The 19,172-nt window shown below is 45.2% G+C and overlaps 2 protein-coding genes across 2 annotated transcripts in view; both read left to right on the top strand.

Moving 5' to 3' along the window:
- Prorp (protein only RNase P catalytic subunit) overlaps positions 1-5,650 on the top strand; it is a 483,021-nt gene extending 477,371 nt beyond the window's left edge. The window contains exons 5-7 of the mRNA XM_021178794.2: positions 544-692; positions 2,939-3,134; positions 5,407-5,650. Coding sequence (XP_021034453.1) covers positions 544-692; positions 2,939-3,134; positions 5,407-5,550 — 489 coding nt within the window. The 3' untranslated portion in view covers positions 5,551-5,650. The remainder of the gene's footprint in view (positions 1-543; positions 693-2,938; positions 3,135-5,406) is intronic.
- A 1,872-nt stretch (positions 5,651-7,522) lies between these two features.
- Psma6 (proteasome subunit alpha 6) overlaps positions 7,523-19,172 on the top strand; it is a 34,133-nt gene continuing 22,483 nt past the window's right edge. Inside the window, exon 1 of the mRNA XM_021178721.1 lies at positions 7,523-7,626. Coding sequence (XP_021034380.1) covers positions 7,608-7,626 — 19 coding nt within the window. The 5' untranslated portion in view covers positions 7,523-7,607. The remainder of the gene's footprint in view (positions 7,627-19,172) is intronic.

A 19,172-nucleotide genomic window follows, 5' to 3' on the forward strand; every position in this document is an offset into this window, starting at 1 on the left:
TGGGGGGCGCTATGGGGGACTTTTGGGATAGCATTGGAAATGTAATTGAGGAAAATATGTAATAAAAATATTAAAAATCAAAAAAAAAATATATAGTTTTTGCTTCAAATTTAGGGTGATGACTTTGGTGTCCCATCACTATCCAAGGGAACTCTAGCGGGTTCATTAAACATAGCTGATTAGTTACAGAAATCCACAGCTGGAGCCAGTATAGCATGACCTGGCAGGGGTTAAGAAGTAAGCCGGTCATGGTGGTTCTCACCTATAATCCCAGACCTCAGTATAAGCAGGTGCAAGAGCCAGATGTTCAAGGCCACCCTTGACTTCACAGCTGGAAGCCAGCTTGTACTACCTGAAAGCTGGTGTTGAACAAACAGCAACAAAGAAGGCATTAACTTATGGTTTTCCTCAGGCTTTAAAAAAAAGGACAATTATTAAAAGCTATTCTTTCCCTGCTAGGAAGAGACTCGCCCGCCCGAAGGAACTGGCTCGAAGAACCTGCCCAGTTATTTGAACTTTCTTTGTTTGACTCTGTTTTTTTAGCTCCTGGGCGTGGTTTCTCAGCTAGCCCAGCAGAATCTACAGTTGCTGGTCCTAGGCCGGAAGCACATGCTGAGACCCAGTTCCCAGTGGAGAAAGGATGAGATGGAGCAGGTGCAAAAGCAAGCCCACTGTTTCTTTGCTGATAACATGTAAGTATGGAAGGGACAGGTGAGTTACACAGGGTTCCAGTCATCGCTCACGAGTTATCTACTCTATCATTTAGAAGTGCAGGCCTGGGGGCTGGCAAGATGACTCAGCGGGTAAGAGCACTGACTGCTCTTCCAAAGGTCCTGAGTTCAAATCCCAGCAACCACACGGTGGCTCACAACCACGTACTCTTCAGAGTCAGCTACAGTGTACTTATGTATAATGATAAATAAATCTTTTAAAAAAAAATAGAAGTGCAGGCCTGTGATTATGCAACCTCATTTAAAACGAAAACAAAGAGATGAAGGTAACTTACAAAGTCCAACATCCACAGTAGAACAAATATGCAGACGAGGAAGTCAGCACAGATGAGAGGGGGAAGTGGGGCTGGAGTGGGGCTGCTACTCAGCATATATGCCATGAACTCCTAAATCCATCAGTGAGCAGACACCGACAAATGTGAACTTGGCAGCCATGTCTGTCCTTAGTGCTTAGTGACAGCAACAAAGGCTCTGCCCTTTAGTCCTGACGGAACAAGCCAGCAGCAGCCTCCTTATAGCCAGTGATCATTGCTGAGGGAACGATGCCTCCCCCCACAGTGCTCCTCCCTCACACTGGGACAGCAGGGGTTCAAAGCACAGGAATTAGCTGGTGAAGAAAAGGCCCTTATGGGTGGGTTAGAGCAGCCTTGGGGAAGGTAGTCCTTTGGGCTGGGGATGCAGTTCGGTTGGGAGAAAGCTCTCCTAGCATGCAAGAAGCTCCACGTTCCATCCCAGCTCTGTGTAAAACCAGCTATGCTGGTACTGGACTAATCTCTGCCCTGTGAGGTAGAAGCAGGAAGATCAGGAGTTCAAGGTCATTCCCTACTCTACAGAAGCCATCCTAGGACACTCGAGACCCTGTCTAGAAAGCGGGGAGGGGAGGGAAGTTTCGAAATCAAAGAGAAGGACCATATTGCAGAGGACCTCACTGGGACCTGCCTTTATTCTAATAGAAAACGCTGTTGTGCTCCATCTTCCCAGGAAGCTAAAGGAACATGGAAAGCAGGACTAGTAAGGATTAGTAAGGATTAGTAAGGACTAGTAAGGCCATATGCAGTTCATAAACAGAAAGCCGCTCTGCAGGAAGGTAACCTGGACCACACTGAGACCTCTCAGTGTGCCCACAGGTCTTCACACTTAGCTGCCACACTTAGGTCTTCACACTCAGCTGCCACACATTTATTTGCAGGCATCCCCAGCTATCACTTTGCAGGGTGTGTGTGCCTTGGCCCTAAGTTTAATGCTCATTAGTTCAGAAGTGAGAACTTCAAGGTTTTTCCGGAATCACACAAAGAATTTATTCTTATAAAGGTAAAAATGCCTCTTCACGCACGAGACAGACAGGTCAGCTCCTCGTTTGGATCGCAAACCAAACCATGTTTTTAAGTCTAAAGAGGACATTTCCATTGCTTTGAGAGCAAAAGTCTTGATCCTCTCATGCAGCGTTGCTCAGCATTAGGGGGATATGCTCATGTCAGACCACAGACCTGCTGTTCCCCACCCAGAACAGTGTTTGCTTCACATATAATCTCCATGATGTTGTTGTGAAGGGTAAATGGTTGTAACACATAAAACCTGGCACCAAGTTCATGGAAAGCCTGTATGTTCATTACTGTCACCGTTGTTATTTGTCTTATAGAGAGGACTGGATAAATCATGTGCTATAACCCAGGAGTCTCATGGGAGTGGGTCTTGCTCCCTGCTTTGGGGCCTGGACTTCAGCCTGTACTTACTGTGCCTGCTGAAGTTCTAAGCTCTCTTGTAAAGACTAATCCATTGCACCTCTGGACTTAGATATTTATACTTTTAATGTTCACTTGTATTCTCTACTAATGTACTAAACAAACTTTTAAACAAAAAATTAGAGCAGTGTGGTGAACTCCCATAATCCCCCTGTAAATGCAACCTATTCTAACATTCCACTCTCTTCTTACAAAACTCCTGTGGATTTTTAGGTTCTTTGTTTTTGCTTTGCTTTGGTTTTTTTTTTTTTTTTTTTTTTTTTTTTTTTTTTTTTTTTTTTTTTTTTTTTTTGGTTTTTTGGTTTGGTTTTACGTACCCCCAGCTTTTCACTGCATTTTAGAGAGTGTCACCAACTAAGATCTCCAAGTGCTTTATGGGGTCATTCAGATCCCGTCTATCAAGGAAAGAAAACCTCCTCTACCTCCTGGAGTATCTGACCGTGTTCTCTCTTATGTCTGCTGCAGCTCACAGGACGATCCTTTCCTTCTGTACGCCACACTGAACTCAGGCAATCACTGCAAGTTTATCACCAAAGACCTGTTGCGGGACCACAAGGCCTGCCTGCCAGATGCCCGGACTCAGCGCCTGTTCTTTAAGTGGCAGCAGGGACATCAACTGGCAATCATGAAAGGGTTTCAAAAATCAAAACTAACTTTCCAGGTATGGAATCTGTTCTCTAAGTGATGCTAACAGACCAGACATGCCTGAAGAAGAGACTGTGGCATAGTTTTTTTAAATGTCACGAGTTGAAAGTTCTAAGTATTTGTTATAGTTTAGCATTTGGTAGTTAGCCAGTTCCTAGAAACAGCATCTGTCAGGGCAAAAGTATTTGTAGGCCAACTGCAAATTGATTGACAGATTGAAACCTGTGGAGTGGCATAATTGTACCTAAAACTGCACCTTCACCCACACCTAGACACTCACACTCACGTGCTCCCATCTACCTGTTCCCTTGAAATACCTCAGTATTTCTTATGCTGTCTACTTTTCCTTTTAAACAACTTTTCCAATTTTTTAATTTAAATTACATTTGTGTTTTTAAGTGTGTGTGTGTGTGTGTGTGTGGTGAACTCAAAACCTTGCATATGCTAGGCAAGTCCTCTACCACTGAACCACATCCTTAACCCAGTTTTCTCTTTTTATCTGGGGACAGGGTAGTTTTGGACACACTAAACTCAGGCAGATCTTGACTTTAGAATCCTAGTTTACCTGCCAGGCCCCACTAATATATAATGTTCTTTTTCTTTGTTTTTAATTGTATGTTTGTATATGTGTCTTTGTGGTTATGTGAACATCAGTGCAGGTGCCCAAGGAGACAAGTGGGTATTGGATTCCTGGAGGTGGCGTTACAGGCAATTCGTTGTGAGCTTCCCAGCGTGTTCACTGGGAACCAAGCTCCGGGCCTCTGCAGGAGCAGCACCACTGAGGCATCTCTCCAGCCCATGTGCTATATTTCTGAAGACTAATAAGAGAGTAGAGTCTAAATTTTCTCCTTATGAAAAAATAAAAAGTTGGTAACTCACATTAAATAGCTTAAGTAACCATTCCACAGTGTATGAATATTACAAAATATGTTGCACATGGTACTATAAATAAGTTTATTAATTTTAAAAATAGGCTAAAATGTGAAACAAATTTATAGGAAAGAGTATCCCATGATATCACAGCAATTATTAAATCAGCAAAATCAGGACTATATGATGGGAAATGAGTCAAAACAACTGACCTGCTTTCCTCAGAAACAACAACAAAAAAAAAAGTAAAAATAGAAGTTCAATAAAAATTGAGATGAGAAAGGAGGCTCTAGATTCAAAAAGTGTCAGATAGGTCAGTCTCTGACAAAGGAACAATCCTATGCTACTTCCCATTTAACAAGCAAACTATAAAATATATGTATGCATATATACAATAATGGAGAAAATACAAATGTAGACATTTGATGAGACTAAGTAATTGTTGATTATTCTAATATGTTTGTATATATGTATATATGTGTATATATATGTATATATATATATATATATATATATACTTTCAACTCGTGACATAAATACATATATGTGCATGCATACATGTATTTTAATCAGACAAGCTTTCGCCATGTATCTCTGTCTGTCATGAAACTCTCTATATAGCCCAGGCTGGCCTCCAAACCCTCTATCCCTGTCTCCTGTGCTGGGATTACTGGGTACTATGCCACCATGCCTGTCTGATTTCTGTGTGGGTGTTGGAGAAAGGGTAGTAATAGCATTGATCTTAGAATTACAGAGCAACTGCTGGTTTTTAGAAGTACTCATCTGAGATTCTCTTCCAGATAGTCTTATGAGAGAACTATTTTTCTACTTTCTATATTTAATTTTTTCCCTTCTACTTATAAAACCTATAAGCACAGCGAAACAATCCTGTGACTTATAAATGTGATACTCCTATAGGGAGCCCTTAACCTTAAAATGAACTCCCTCCCCCTTTACATTTTTATTTTGTTTCCTGTTGTGGGGGTGGGGGTGGGGATAGGTCAGTGTTAGTGCTCGCTGAGTTCAGATCCCTGCACCCACAAGCCCAGCATGTCCTTGTACATGCCTGTGGTCTCAGCACTGGAGTCAAGACAGGAAGATGAGTGGGATTTGCTAGTTGCCAGCCTAGCAAGAAAAACACAAGCTCCAGATTCAGCCCCTGATTCAAAGAACTAATATGGAAATGGTAGGAAAGGGCACATTGTCCACCTCTGGCTTCTGTGCATACACAGGCATGTGCATCGGTACATGTGCGTGCATGCACCACTCACACAGATATACAAAGGAAGGAAAGAAGGAAAGAAAGAAGGAAATCCAGTATCAAATAAAACTCAATCCTCTTCCAAAGGAACAGAAAAGATTGGATAGAGGTTGGTAGCCCTCCGATGTTCACCGTTTGGCTCTCTCTAACTCCTCAGCATATCCTCAGCTATGACACGGTGGTGCAGAGGACTGGAGACTCCTGGCACATTCCTTATGATGAAGACCTGGTACAGAGATCCTCCTGTGAAGTGCCAACCAAATGGCTGTGCCTCCAGAGAAAGACACCCGGCCCCTGCTGAGTCGCATGGCCTCCTGACTTCCTGGCTGGTTCACAGCTCCATGCTGATGTCTGCCATGACCTCTGTCCTGGAAATTAAAAGATTTTAGTAACACTGTTCAGTTTAGTTGGTTTTGCAGCGTCAAACTGACTTTTAACTTTGTGTGGTCTTGTTTATAAGACTGGCGGGGTCCTGTTTGTAGCCCTTCAGCCTCCCTCCTCCCGCTTTTACTTCCTAAATGCTGGGCTTACAGGCGGGACCAACACGCCTGCTGTGTGCAGTGCAGGAGATGGGACCTGGGCTTCACGTGTGCAAGGAGGCATTCTACTAGCCAGGCTACATGCAGCCCTAGCCCAGCAAGTTGACGAATGAGAGCAGGGGTTCTGCCACACTCACAACCTGCCCTCAGTTGGTCATAGGAATAAAGATGAAGGGCTAGCTAGGTTGCCCAGGCTGATCCAGGGATTCTACACTTAAGCAACACTCCTGCCCCGGCCTGCCAAATATCTGAGACTAACCTGTCACTGGACCCAGCTCCTCATATCTTAATTTTAAAGCAAGAATAGAGAGGAGGATGGTATGTAGGCATCTGCCAAAGTAATTGGCACATAGCTAAATGGGGTCCCTATCTGGTGTCTTTTGGTTGATTGGTTGTTGGTTGGCTTTTTTGTTTGGTTTTTTGAGACAGGGTTTTTCTATAAAATAGGCCTGGCTATCTTACTTTGTAGACCAGGCTGCCCTTGAACTCACAGAGATCTGCTTGCCCCTGCCTCCAGAGTGCTGGGATTAAAGACATGCACCATCTTGCCCAGCCCGTATGTGGTATCTTACCTGTCCTTTGTCAGCTTAGAATTCACAGGCTACACACACAACCCGGTTTCAGCTGGGCCTGGAAGTAGACACAGTGGCAGTTATCCAGTCACTGTTGACCACTAAAATAGTTTGTTACCAGGGAGCCCTCGGGGATACTCAGCTGGATAGACTGAGGCTTTGGGCTTTTTCCTTAAGGCAGCATCTCACTTTACAGCCCTGGCTGGCCAGAAACTCACTATGTAGAGCGTGCTGGCCTCCAACTCAGTTTTCCTACCTCTGCATCCCAAGCCCTGGGATAAGGGTGTGTGATACCACGCCTGTATAAAGGGTTTTAGATGGTTTTGTTGGTGATGGTGATAGTTTTATGCTTGTTGAGAAGGACACCAAGGGGTGTCTCGCAGTGCATACCTCTCTGGTGAGGAACTTGCAGCCCTTCATTTGCCTGAACTGGGTCCCAAGTGCTAGGTTGTAGGCATGAGTCACCATGCCCACTTAGATGGAATTATTAAAATTGCCATGGAAGGGGCTGGGGAGATGGCTCAGTTGGCAAAGTGCTCTCCAAGGACCTGAAGACCTGAAGTTGATCCCAGTCTTCGCATGTTGAGACTAAGCTTAGGGGCATATGCTTAGAAAGACAGCACTGGGGAAGCTAAGGCAGGCTCACTGGTCACCCTGCTGATCCGGTGAGCTTTAGGACAGAGAAAGAGCCTGTTCAAGATGAGTGGCTTCTGAGGAACAACACTGGAGGTTGTCCTCTGGCCTGTACACCCACATGCACGCCCACATGAACACAAAAAAGATAGCTGTGGTAGTTTATTACACCATTAGTAGTTAACATCTGAAAGGTTTTTGGTAACTCTGGCAAAAAAAAAAAAAAAAAAAGATCTTTTCAACTAAGCTAAAATTAATACACTAGTCATCTACTCCAAGAAGCAAATGCCTGAGAAGTCACTGGTAGCAACTTAATCTCTAATATGTTAGAGAAATAAATTCAAGATGTCAGGTCAGGCAACCTCATCAGCTCTCAACCGGGCAGACCATTATTGGGGATCAAGCTCAGCTGCCATCTAAGTATTTAAAGTCCCTTACTAAAGCTCTCCCAGACAGTCTATGACTGCATAAGAAGAGAATGTCTGTGACCACTAGGTGCCAGTGGAATTCCTGAGGGTTCTATCCATGTGGATTTTCTGGGGCAGAGCTGAGTCCTGGGCTGAGGGGCTGGGACAAAGCATCCACCTCCACGAAACAGCTTCTTTTTGGTGGATATGGCCAGTCTCCGAAAAAGTAAGTGCCTCATTTTTGGTTATTTGGGCAACTGAAGAGGCAGGGAAGGCTGGCTTTCCCTTGTGGACTCCCTTTGTATACTTTGTAAACTTTGTAAACCCTCAGGGCAGGAAACTGGCCAGGTCCCTGCCTGGAGAGCTCCGCAGCCACGCCCCCTCCCCCAGACCTCCCTAACTGCCATAACTGTGTTTCCAGCCTCAGTAACTGTCACCTGCAAAATTCATCTCCAGCCCCTCAAGAGGACCCTCCCCAGATTATGCTAATTTTAGGTAAAAAGTCTGAAAAAAAAAAAAACCCCACCAATCCCTGAACCGGAAAACCCATCTATCCCATCAATTAAACTCAGGACTTTAAATCCCACCAACCCTCTCCACTCTAGAAGGTTCCACACAACCCCCCAAGAACCCCTGTGTAAGCTCTGCACCTTGTCCAATTTGCTGCTGTCTGCTCCCTCCCAGGAGCACAGGCAGCCACTCCTGGGTTTGTCCCTCTCCTCTCCTCAGCTCAGGATAGCCCTTTGTTGTAAACTATAGCCCTTCCGCTGAGAACTGCAGCACCTCTGCTGAGGAGGCTTCCTCTCAGAGCTCTGTGGTTCCTGGGCTTCTGAGTCCAAGGACACCTTCACAGCCAAGCAAAAAGGCCAACACTGGCGTCATTTGTTGCATAAAATCTGTATCAGTGGATCTTTGCAAAAAAAGAAATTATTCTTAGATTTTCTTCCTCTTTAGTGACCTTGCCCTAGAATTCAAGATTCCTTTTCTTTTTTTTTTTTTTTTTTTTTAAGATTTATTTATTATATATAAGTACACTGTAGCTGTTTTCAGACACACCAGAAGAGGGCATCAGATCTTATTACAGATGGTTGTGAGCCACCATGTGGTTGTGGGATTTGAACTCAGGACCTCTGGAAGAGCAGTCAGTGCTCTTAACTGCTGAGCCGTCTCTCCAGCCCGGTTCCTTTTCTTTTTGAGACAGGCTCTCCCGTCTATAGCCCAGAATGCACTGTGTAGATGAAGCTAACATACAAGCTTATCAGATTTTATGTGCCTATATACACATTTTCTTTGTTCAGACAGTCTTCTGGCATTTTTATATACATTATTATTGTTATTAGTATTATTATTGGGGGGGGGCAGGCTTTTTCTATGTAGCTCTAGCTATTCTGGAACTCACTCTGTAGACCAGGCTGGTCTTGAACTCAGAGATCTGCCTGCCTCTGCCTCCCAAGTGCTGGGATTAAAGGTAAGTGCTGCCACCACCCAGCTGTTCTTCACATACATTGTCATATATGCATAAGGAAGAGTTGACTGGGAGTCAGATGTAGTGGTGCATGCCTATTATTTTGGCTATCTTTAACTACTTGGTTCGAGGCCTGCCTTTAGCTACATGAGACCCTGTCTCAAAACAAAAAGGGGTTGGCTGACTTAAGCTAGGGTACTCCATATAGTGTAGCATGCTTCTCTTGTGGCTACGTTGTCACACTCGTACTCTGGGCTTGCCTGAGCTCAGAAGAAACTGTTCCCAGAAGCAGGCTAAAGCCAGTCTGCGTCCTTGGCACTTAGTCTATGCCAGCAGGAGCGGTCACATCCTTGATGAAACGGATCCTTTCCAGGTCAGGCTCCCTGATCTCCAGCTCAGAGAGAGCTCTGGCCAGGCCCCCGTTTGTGAAGAGAACATAAAGAGCTTCTTGTTATTCAGAGCGAATCACATGGCTTTTGTTGCTGTTAATCCAGGCACAAAGGGAAGTTTAGAGGAGAAAATCATTACTGAACATTTTGTACTTTGCAAATGTCAAGAGGTTATTTTTCTTTCACTTCCAGAATCTCCGGAGTCTCAGCCTCTTACCCTAGTGATTCTTGGCCCTCTGTGTAATGGCCCCTCTCTTTCTCTCTCCTATCTCTGACTTTTGGGTTTTGAACAGCCGTCTCTCACAGCTGAGGCTTGCTTGCCTCAACCACTATGATCTTTCTGCCTCTACTTCCCAGAGGATGGGCTAATAGGAGTGCTCCGTTATACCTGACTCTGTGTGTGTGTGTGTGTGTGTGTTGGTGTTGAGATTAAACTCAAAGCCTAGTCTCTCCAACCTTACAAAGTCTTGACTGCCTAGCCCTTTCTGGTGTCATTAGACTTCCCCCTCCCCCTCAGAGCATTCCCGAGACAGCATCAACACCAGCATAGTCTTCCGTTTGCCTCACTTGCTACCGTGTCTGTCTTTTCAATCCCAGTAGTGGATTTCTGCTCTCTTCACTGCTCTACCTCATAGCACAGTGTTTCTGGGAAGGCCTTGAGGTTATGGCGTTGGGCAGCACTCTCCTTTGAAAGCCCCTCTTGTCATCTTAACTCCTGAAGGGTGCTTTCCCAATCTTTTCTGTCTTACTTGAAAATCAGCTAGCTGGTTGTGCCTCCATCTTCCAGTCCTGAGGAAAGTGGGCAGGCTGTAACAGTGCTTCCCAAACTGTGATGTGCTGGAATGACCTAGGGATCTAACTTCAAAGGCCGGTTCTAGCTAGAAGTATAACTGCATACTAGAAGAGAATGTGTGCATAGCCCGGGTTCAGTCCCTGGCACCAAAGGAAATTGAGCTCTATCTCAGGAAGAGCATCCCTGGTGGGGTGCCCACGCTGCAGTTTATCATTCCAGTAGAAAGGCCCTCAGTGAGCCCAAAGATTTTATTAACGACATTTTAGGATTACAGTTGTGTAGTGTATGTGAGAGAGACAGGAAACATCACCTGTCCTCCTCAGGGATGCTAGATACCTCCTTTGTTACAGGGGCCTTCACTTGGCCCGGAGCTCAGCTAAATGGCCTAGCCAATGAGCTTCAAGGATCTCTCTATCTCTGCCTGCCCTGTGACTGGGATTACAAGTGCCTGTCAGGCCTTTTCCCATTGGTTCTGGAGATAATATTCTGCTCCCCCATGATCTGAGGCAGGCACATCTGCCTGCCCCTGTTTAGAATTTCTGTTACAGAATTTCATACTCCAACTTCTGAACTGTGATTTTGTTAAAGTGCCCATAGGACTGTGTTATCTAAGGGGGAGCAAAGATGTGATGGAACTTTCTAGAGCAGTGGTTCTCAACCTTCCTAATGCTGCAACCCTTTAATACAGTTCCTCATGTTGTGGTCACCCCCAACCACAAAAGTATTTCATTGCTACTTCATAACTGTCATATTGCTGCTGTTATGAACTGAATGTAAATATCTGATATGCAGGATATCTGATATGCGACCGACCCCCCCCCCACACACACACACACACACAAGGGGTGGACACCCACAGGGTAAGAACTACTGAGAGATATCAACTAGAAAGAGAAGAGCTGGAAAGAATGAGAAAACAAGACTCCATGTTTCCTGTTATACCATGTCTCACACTTGCTCCAGAAACACCAAGCTGCCCTTTCCCTGACTTCTTACTCCATATTGATGCACATTTGGATAGTCTCCAGGCCAGGCCTATTACAAATAACCCTGCTTATGACTAATAATAGGGTGGGTGGGAAGCTAACGTCTGGCAGATGTTTTTTTTTTTTTTTTTTGCTTTCTTTACTTTAGGCCTCTAAAGCCTTCGCTTGAACGATTAACAGTAGCCTCCTGGTTCACATGCTCAGCTAGAGTTCACCCTAAATCCTACGACCTCACTTATCTGTCCAAAGCATGAGTCCAGTCAGGCTCCTTACTCTGCTGCTCAAAAAACATCAAAGAGCTGGGCTGCGGCTGTAGCTCAGCCTAGCACGCACAGAGCCCTGGGTGCAAGTCCCAAAACCAGAGAGCCAGCTGTGATAGCTCAGCCAGCTGTGATAGCTCGCACGGCCCGTAAGCCTAGCACTCAGAAGGAGGAGGAGGAACAGGGAAGTTCAAGGTCTATATGAGACCCTGTCCCAAACAAGCAAGCAAGCAAACAAACAAAAAGCCAACTGTGGTCATGTATGCTGGTAATCGCAGCACTAGGGAAGTTGAGGCAGGAGAGTCAAGAGTTTAAGGTCATCCTTGTCTACATAGCACGCTTGAGGCCAGCTTGGGCAACTGTGTGCCGCTGTCTCAAAAATAACAACAATAAAAAACCCAACAAGTTTTAAAGTTGCCTTCCAGCTAGAGCATAAACCCCTTATCTCAGTGTGTGTGTGTGTGTGTGTGTGCTCGCGCGCGCTTACACAAGCATTTTGCGAGCTATTTTCTTCCTCTGCTTCTGAACCTCACACCACACAGCCCCCCCTCACAGCCCCCCCCCCAACTGCCAGCTTCTGTCATCTGCTGCACCTGTTAAAGAGTCCTTGTCCTCCCAAGCCTGCCCTCTAGTGGGGCAGTTTCTGGCACATCTGCATATAAACTTCCTTCCTTCCTGACACCCCCACCCCGGCCTGCAGTACTCTGAAATGCCCTGTCAAATTAGCCTCCCTTTCATTCATCCTTCATCTTCCCCACAACCCTGACGCCACCCTGTGAAGTCAGCGTGTACCTCTCGGAGCAGGTCGGCCACCCTGTGAAGTCAGTGTGTATCCCTCGGAGCAGGTCGGCCAGTTCCTTGTTCAGTCAGTAGTGCTGAACTGCTCTGCTATGGAGAAGTTGTTTGAAATGTCTTCCTGATTTTTACCTCTTTTGGCTAGTTCTCCTTTGAGTGTATTTCCCCTGATCTTTAGTATTTTGTATGTGAGCTGAGTGGCCAGAAACTAAGTCTATGGTGCCTGATGTCTCACGCTGACCCAGAAATGATATTCTCTGAGAGCCTGGCATTTTGCCACATCTGTGGAGACAAGGAGAATCACCAGTTCATGGCCAGCCTCATCTCCATAGGAAATCTGTGGCCAGCCTTGGCTACAAGAGACTCTGTTTCCATAAAATTAACTTCTTAATACTATCTTCCATAATCATTCCATTTAACAACCCTCCGCCTGCCCGCCCAGAGCTGAAATGCATTGGATGTCTCTAGAGGGCATCTGTACGGGTACACGGTGCTGTGGTAGCTGGGGTGCTGAGAGGCGGAATCCCAGGGTCTGTCATCATTGCCGTGTTCTCATGTTTACATCGTCTGTCTCTGGCTGTTTTTTCAAACATGTTTTTCTTCCCTACTGTGAAGCAAAAGCCAAATCAGAGTAGCTAGAGGAAAAGCTAGACTGTTCTCAACCTTTCCTGCCAACAACTGAATTTTCAAGACGCAGTTCCTAAGTCAGCACGAAGGAGGTAGAAGCAGGAAAAGTTCAAAGCCAGCACTTGGCGACCTAGAAAGTTCCAGCCTGCACTAAGGAACCTGTCTCAAAAGAAACCAAACTAAAGTGGGAGGGGGAAAGACAAAACCAAACTAAACAACAAAGCCTTGTTTCTAAGTCAGTGAATGAAAATGCTTGTTTAATGATCACAAACCTCACTCATTTGCATGCCCCCTGTCTCCAATTACCCAAGAGGATATGTCCTTTGAGCATCAGCCTGTCACTTCTGTGGCAAGAAACTAGGAATTAGAGGAAGCCAATTCGGAAACCTCAAAGAAGAGGAAGTGTCTCCAGGCTGAAGGGAAGGCTGCGGAGTCTTACTTCCTCTCTATCATTGATCCTCCGGGTGGTCCCCCACCCACACACCCCAGACAGGAAACAAGGTCTGGGATGAACAAGGGAAAGTCTAAAAGACTCCAAGGTGCAAGGACCCGCCACAGCTGCAACAGTCACAATAACTGATTGATGTTTGCAGTTCCACAACGCTGCCCATTCATGGGTGCAGCCGGACTGTATGGGACAGGGTGGGTAAGAAGTAGCCACTGTCACTTCTGAGTACCTCCAAGCGCACTCAGGTATGTGCAGTTCTTGGCTTCGAAGTTTACTGGGACTAGAGCTTACTGAGGCTTGTTTGCCCACACCCCTTCCAAGCAGAGAAGCTGAGTTCAAATCTAGTAATACCTGGTTTTATTTTCGTTGTAGCAACTAATTTGATTTCTGCTCCGCCTTTAAAGTAGAGTCAGAATGCTCCTGTGTGAGAGAAGAGACCACAGGTGTGGTCAGTGGGTGGTAAGCCTGTGGCTAGGCTCAGATTCAAACACTGTTTCTGAGCCTTGCACTCAGAGCCCATGACTTTGTCTCTGTTTTCCCTGGATTGCTTTTTACTGTTCACTGTTCTCTGGAGCTCTGGAAAGCTTCCCGTGTTAGCCTAAGGGAAAGCAGTGTGTCACAAACCACCAATGGCTAAGACCAAACCAGGTGTGCTCTCCCAGCGTCTGGGCAGATTAATGAGATTTCTCAAGGAATTTGCAATCTCTCGGGCTTCTAGAAACTTCAGCTGAGCATTGGGTCTTGTTAAGGCAGTCTGGAAAAACAAGAGAAACATCACAAGTCTAAGATGGTTACAGTGAAGTTATGGCTAAAAACCAAGGGTGAGCTGCAGAACTGCAGGTCTTGGCTGTGAAGAAGGAGTCAGTGAATGGTTATAGTTAAATGCCCGTGTGATTGAGCCAATACAATTCCCTTTCAAATCAAAGAACAGCATTTATAATTGTTGGTAATTGCTGAGAGAATCCAGGCATGGAATTATATTGACTGGTAAGGAAGGAGATGGCACAGAAGAGAAATAACAATACATGTGTCTGCTCTGTTGATAGACACAGCATTAGAGTCAGAGAGCCACACTGCATACCATGGGCAAGGGGAATCGAGGAGCACTGCTGTAGCTTTCGTGTTTTCAGTGGCTACTTTTACTGATGGTTCTTAAATGCTTTAACCTCCCATCTAGCCCACCACCCACCAGAGGTAGTGGGGGAATAAAAGATTATTAGGATATGGGGAAGTGAACCTGTTTAGGAATGGTTCTTTGAAGCAAATCCCATCTGCATTGTCAAGAAATCAGCCGTTCAATTCCCAGGTCAGCAGTGGCAGCTCGAGCCACTCGCAAACACTTAACGGATATACCAGCAGTCCAGCTCAGTAGTGTCAGGGTAGCAGCAGCGGGTGGCACCACCTAGCAGGAATAGGTAGACCTCAGCCAAATTGGCACGAGTCAGCAGGAGGGAACAGGACCAACAGGAATACCAGGAACAGTTCTTTGTGCCTCTTTCAATGAAGCCAATGAAGCCAAGATCAGTAAAGATGCAAGACCAAAGAGTGCTGCAGAGCCAGCTCTACCAGCAAGCCCCTCTCACGGTCCATTCAGTCCCATTTAACCACCCTCCAAACATCACGTGACCTCCATGAGTCTTGCCCAAGCACATGAGTCTGTATCAGCTGACATCATTCTGCCAATCAGCCATAGTCCAAGGAAGCGGCAAAAAAGGTGCCAGCGCATCACCAGAAGTTTTTTGGCACATTTCTCTCTATGGAGTCCCAACAAACGCAGCTCAACTAGGAAATGTAGGGTGGACCAATACATGCCATGTCATTAGCAAAGACTCCTTCATCACGTGTCTTTTCACGTGCTTGCTTTAGCAGAACATCCTTTCACCTGTGTCTGCTTCAGGAAAACACTCCTTCACGTTTGCCCCAGCAAAACACCATCCAACACAAATGACTTTCCAAAGAAGCCTTAAGCTTCCCACTTCACACTGCTTTATTAGAATCCTGTCAGGTAGGAGTGTGAAGGTTTTAAGAGTACAACTATAATGAAGTTGAAGCTGGAGAGATGGCTCTACTGTTTAAGAACACTAGCCATTCTTCCAAGGGTCCTGGGTTTGATTCCCAGCACCCACATGGCAGTTCATGAGCCTCTTGTGACTCCTGTCCCAGGGGATCCAATGACGTTTTCTGACTTCCTTGAACACTGTATGTACCTAGTGCACAAGCATACATGGCTGACAAAACATTAATACACATGATTTTGTCATAAGGTATGAAGTTAACATGTTTCAGAAATCACATCCCAGCCCACATCTGATGTCTCATTTGTCCCTCTCCTTTGTTCATAGATTATGGGACTAGAGTACAGATAAACTGCCTTTTCTCCTTCACAGTACTTATCAGGATTACTAGACTGCTAGCTATTCAAACACAGCTGCTGAGCTGCAAGATCTTCTGGACAGACTTGAGCCAGGGAAAGAGATAGGTTTTGTTTTGTTTTGTTTTGTTTTGTTTTAATGAGAAGACTCAGAGTCTTGTCAGGCAATCAACTGGGGAGACGTGGTTGGTGAAAGTCTGGCTAGGGAGCTGGGCAGAATCCCATATCTCTCTATCTCTCTCTCTCTCTCTCTCTCTCTCTCTCTCTCTCCCCTCTGGCAGGGTTGTCACATCCTGAGATCCTACGTGAAACTGCCTGTAAGGGCTCTTTCACATCAAGGAATTCCAATTCTCCCAAGATTCTCTACTGTAGTATATTCAAATTCAGAAGGCCTTGTGTTTTTACACCCACGAATATCACACGGAACCACAGACCTCATTTTTTTTCTCTATTCACAGCCTCAGTGAAACTACCCGGAGAGCATTTTAAGTTATGGACTTTTTGTTTATGGGGGTAGGCGAGGATGGGGTGGGTGTGGGTGGCAGGAACAGTTTGGGGGCTTACACATCATAGACAAATCAGTCTTCACCGAGCTATGTCCCCCATAAGAGCAGAATTCTTACTGTGCCTTTGAACACCACGTGATTCGGCATATCACTGGGAAAGCCACACCGCCACCTTGTACCTTGGCTTTGTGGGTAACCCCTACCTTCCACCTTCTCCTATCCCCGGGGAGTGTGGGCTTTGCTAAACAGAGGCCCTGCTGAAAATTTTCCAAGACTCACGAGATGTCAAGTCATTTCTAAAAATTTTCAAAAACCCAGAAAGTCATTTCAAAAAGTCTGACTTGGTGGCTCTGTACAGAGGAAGAGCAAACTTTCCATTGAGGCAGCAGGTCTGCCCCATAGGCTTGTGCTAAAGCTGCAGGAGCCTAGACTTCAGTGGCAGCTCCTGAGCCAGGGGAAGTCCACTTGGCTGAGTGGGTTAGCTGCTGCCCAGGGCACACATCATGAAGCCTGCTTCCAGGGGATTTCCCTTGGCAATGGGACCAGCAAAGTTTCATCTTTCTGAAAGATTTCCCAGAGGAATACAATTGACTATATGGAAAAAAATCTCAAATGTGGATTTCTCATTTAGTCACTAGTCTCTTCAAATAAGGAAAGATAAACACAATTAGCTCAAGTAGTAAGAATGTATATTCTCTGAATGAGCTAATGCTTACTTCATCCCAGGCCCTCTGCTTTATGACACTGAGTCAAGCATGTGGCTCCAGCCCAGTCTAAGCCGGGTTTGAATCCCAGCTTTCAGCGTCAGAACTGAAAACTAAACTGATTGGTTCAAGGAAGTATACTAAAAGAATGCTAAAATATACCATCCCAAATCATATATGCTTCTTTCTCAGCCCCCTTAAATGTAGTCTCCCAACTGTGTTTATATCAAGATATCAAGATTTGTTTGAATCTGTGAAATCTCATGGCCTGTAGTGTGTGTGACTTGCAACATCCCACCATTACAAGGTAATGAGAATCTTGTCATGTTGACATGGGAATCAAAGAGTTCATGGCTATGCAAACATGTCTCTGTTGTCATCTTTCTCAATACAGTTTTCAATTTAGTGTTAGGAGTCATTTATTGACTATCATGAGCAACTGTTGTTCCAAGTGTGGAAGAGGCTAGAGAGAGATCCGGGCTCTGCTCTGCTAAACTGGTGAAGCCCAGACATCCAAGCGTTTTAGTGAAACCACACAGCTGCCAGTTTGTCCAAGCTCACAGGTGACCTGCTTGGACTGGAGGCGTAGTTCAGCAGTGGAGTATTTGCCTAGCATATTGTGAGACTCCAGGTTCAATCCTCCTCGGCACCGCTGAAAATAAATAAATAGGCTCTACTAGAAGCAGTGCGTAGGGGGCTGGTGAGATGGCTCAGTGGGTAAGAGCACCCGACTGCTCTTCCGAACGTCCGGAGTTCAAATCCCAGCAACCACATGGTGGCTCACAACCATCCGTAACGAGATCTGACTCCCTCTTCTGGAGTGTCTGAAGACAGCTACAGTGTACTTACATATAATCAATAAATAAATCTTAAAAAAAAAAAAAAGAAGCAGTGCGTAGATAACGAACGTGTCCATAGGCCAAGTAGATCCCTTGTTTGATTGTGCAATGGCTGAAACTGAGAAAATGGGGTGGCGGTATCAACTGATTCCAAGGATATCAAGGATCCAAGATCTCAACAATTGCCACGCACATAAAACCTGTGCTGGTAACTGCTAAGTACAGAGAGTTAGCTCAGCACGAATGGCTCGACTGATGGTGGTCCTGGATGAAACGTCCCTGGAGTTCCTATCTTGTACATGTCTGACCACAGGTCCATCACCAAGCAGACAGCAGATGACTTTGGAGCTGCTTGGCTCTAATTCTTCCAAAACAAAGTTCCTCTGCTTTCCTTCCACCAATGTTGTTAGCAGTCCAGCATCCAGAGCATGAATTATTCTAGCCACCCTTTGTCTTTATTGTGAGCCAAATAAGGTCAAATACACTCCCTTTTATGCTTTTTAAAATAAATTCTCTTGAGAATTCAAGTCAATAAAAAAATAATGGATTTTTATACAGTGGCCATGAAAAGTACAGAGGCAAACTGGTAGAGTAGGGCTTCAATAAACAGAGATGGGCACAGGTGGTCCTCACAGTAAAGGGGAGCTTGAAGAGTAACCAGGCAATGGAGGCTGAAGCAGAAGAGACCAGCTTGTTAACAGCCCTGATCCCCACCTACAGGTTAGTCTATCTTCAGCAGATGGTGAGGGCTGAAAGGGATCCAGGCAGAGAAGTAACTGAGATGTTGCTCTAAAAAAAATTGATACTGGGAATTGACTGATCAACAAGAAACTATTGTTCCAGGTAGACCAGTAGAGAAAGAATAAAAGCCAGGGGAGTCATGTCATGGGGGTAATCAGCAGCATGAAGTTCCAACATGGGAAGCGCCATGACACACAGTCCTCATCTGCTAAGGACTGGTTAGATGCTGGGGCTTTGCTTAGTATTTCTCTTATTGAATCTTTACTCCCACAAAGAGGATCTTACTATGCAAAGTTAGAGAATCCAGCTTGTATTAGATCAGATATCTGGGAACTATCGTAAGTGGAGTTTAAATTCAACTTTAAATAGAATACTCTTTTTAAAAAAATGTGTATATTTACATGAATATACCACGGAGATCCTATACCCTGGAGCTGTAGTTACAGGTGGTTGCGAGTTGCCTGACATGTGTGCTGTGTATGGAACTACCAGGTCCTCTGGAAGAGCAAGTGCTTTTTTTTTTTTTTTTTAAGATTTATTTATTTATTATATGTGAACACACTGTAGCTGTCTTCAGACACACCAGAAGAGGGCATCAGATCTTATTACAGATGGTTGTGAGCTACCATGTGGTTGCTGGGATTTGAACTCAGGACCTTCGGAAGAGCAGTCAGTGCTCTTAACTGCTGAGCCATCTCTCCAGCCCGAGCAAGTGCTCTTAGCCACTGAGCACTAGATCCAAGGGATTTATTCTTTTTTTTTTTTTTTTTTTTGGACAGTCTCAAGTTTTTATTCAGTGGGTCTCTGTGTCTAGAAGAAGGTGTTGGGCCTCTTGGTGGTGAAGCATG

This window comes from Mus caroli, chromosome 12, assembly GCF_900094665.2.
Source record: "Mus caroli chromosome 12, CAROLI_EIJ_v1.1, whole genome shotgun sequence".
In the NCBI taxonomy this organism is placed as follows: Eukaryota; Metazoa; Chordata; class Mammalia; order Rodentia; family Muridae; genus Mus; species Mus caroli.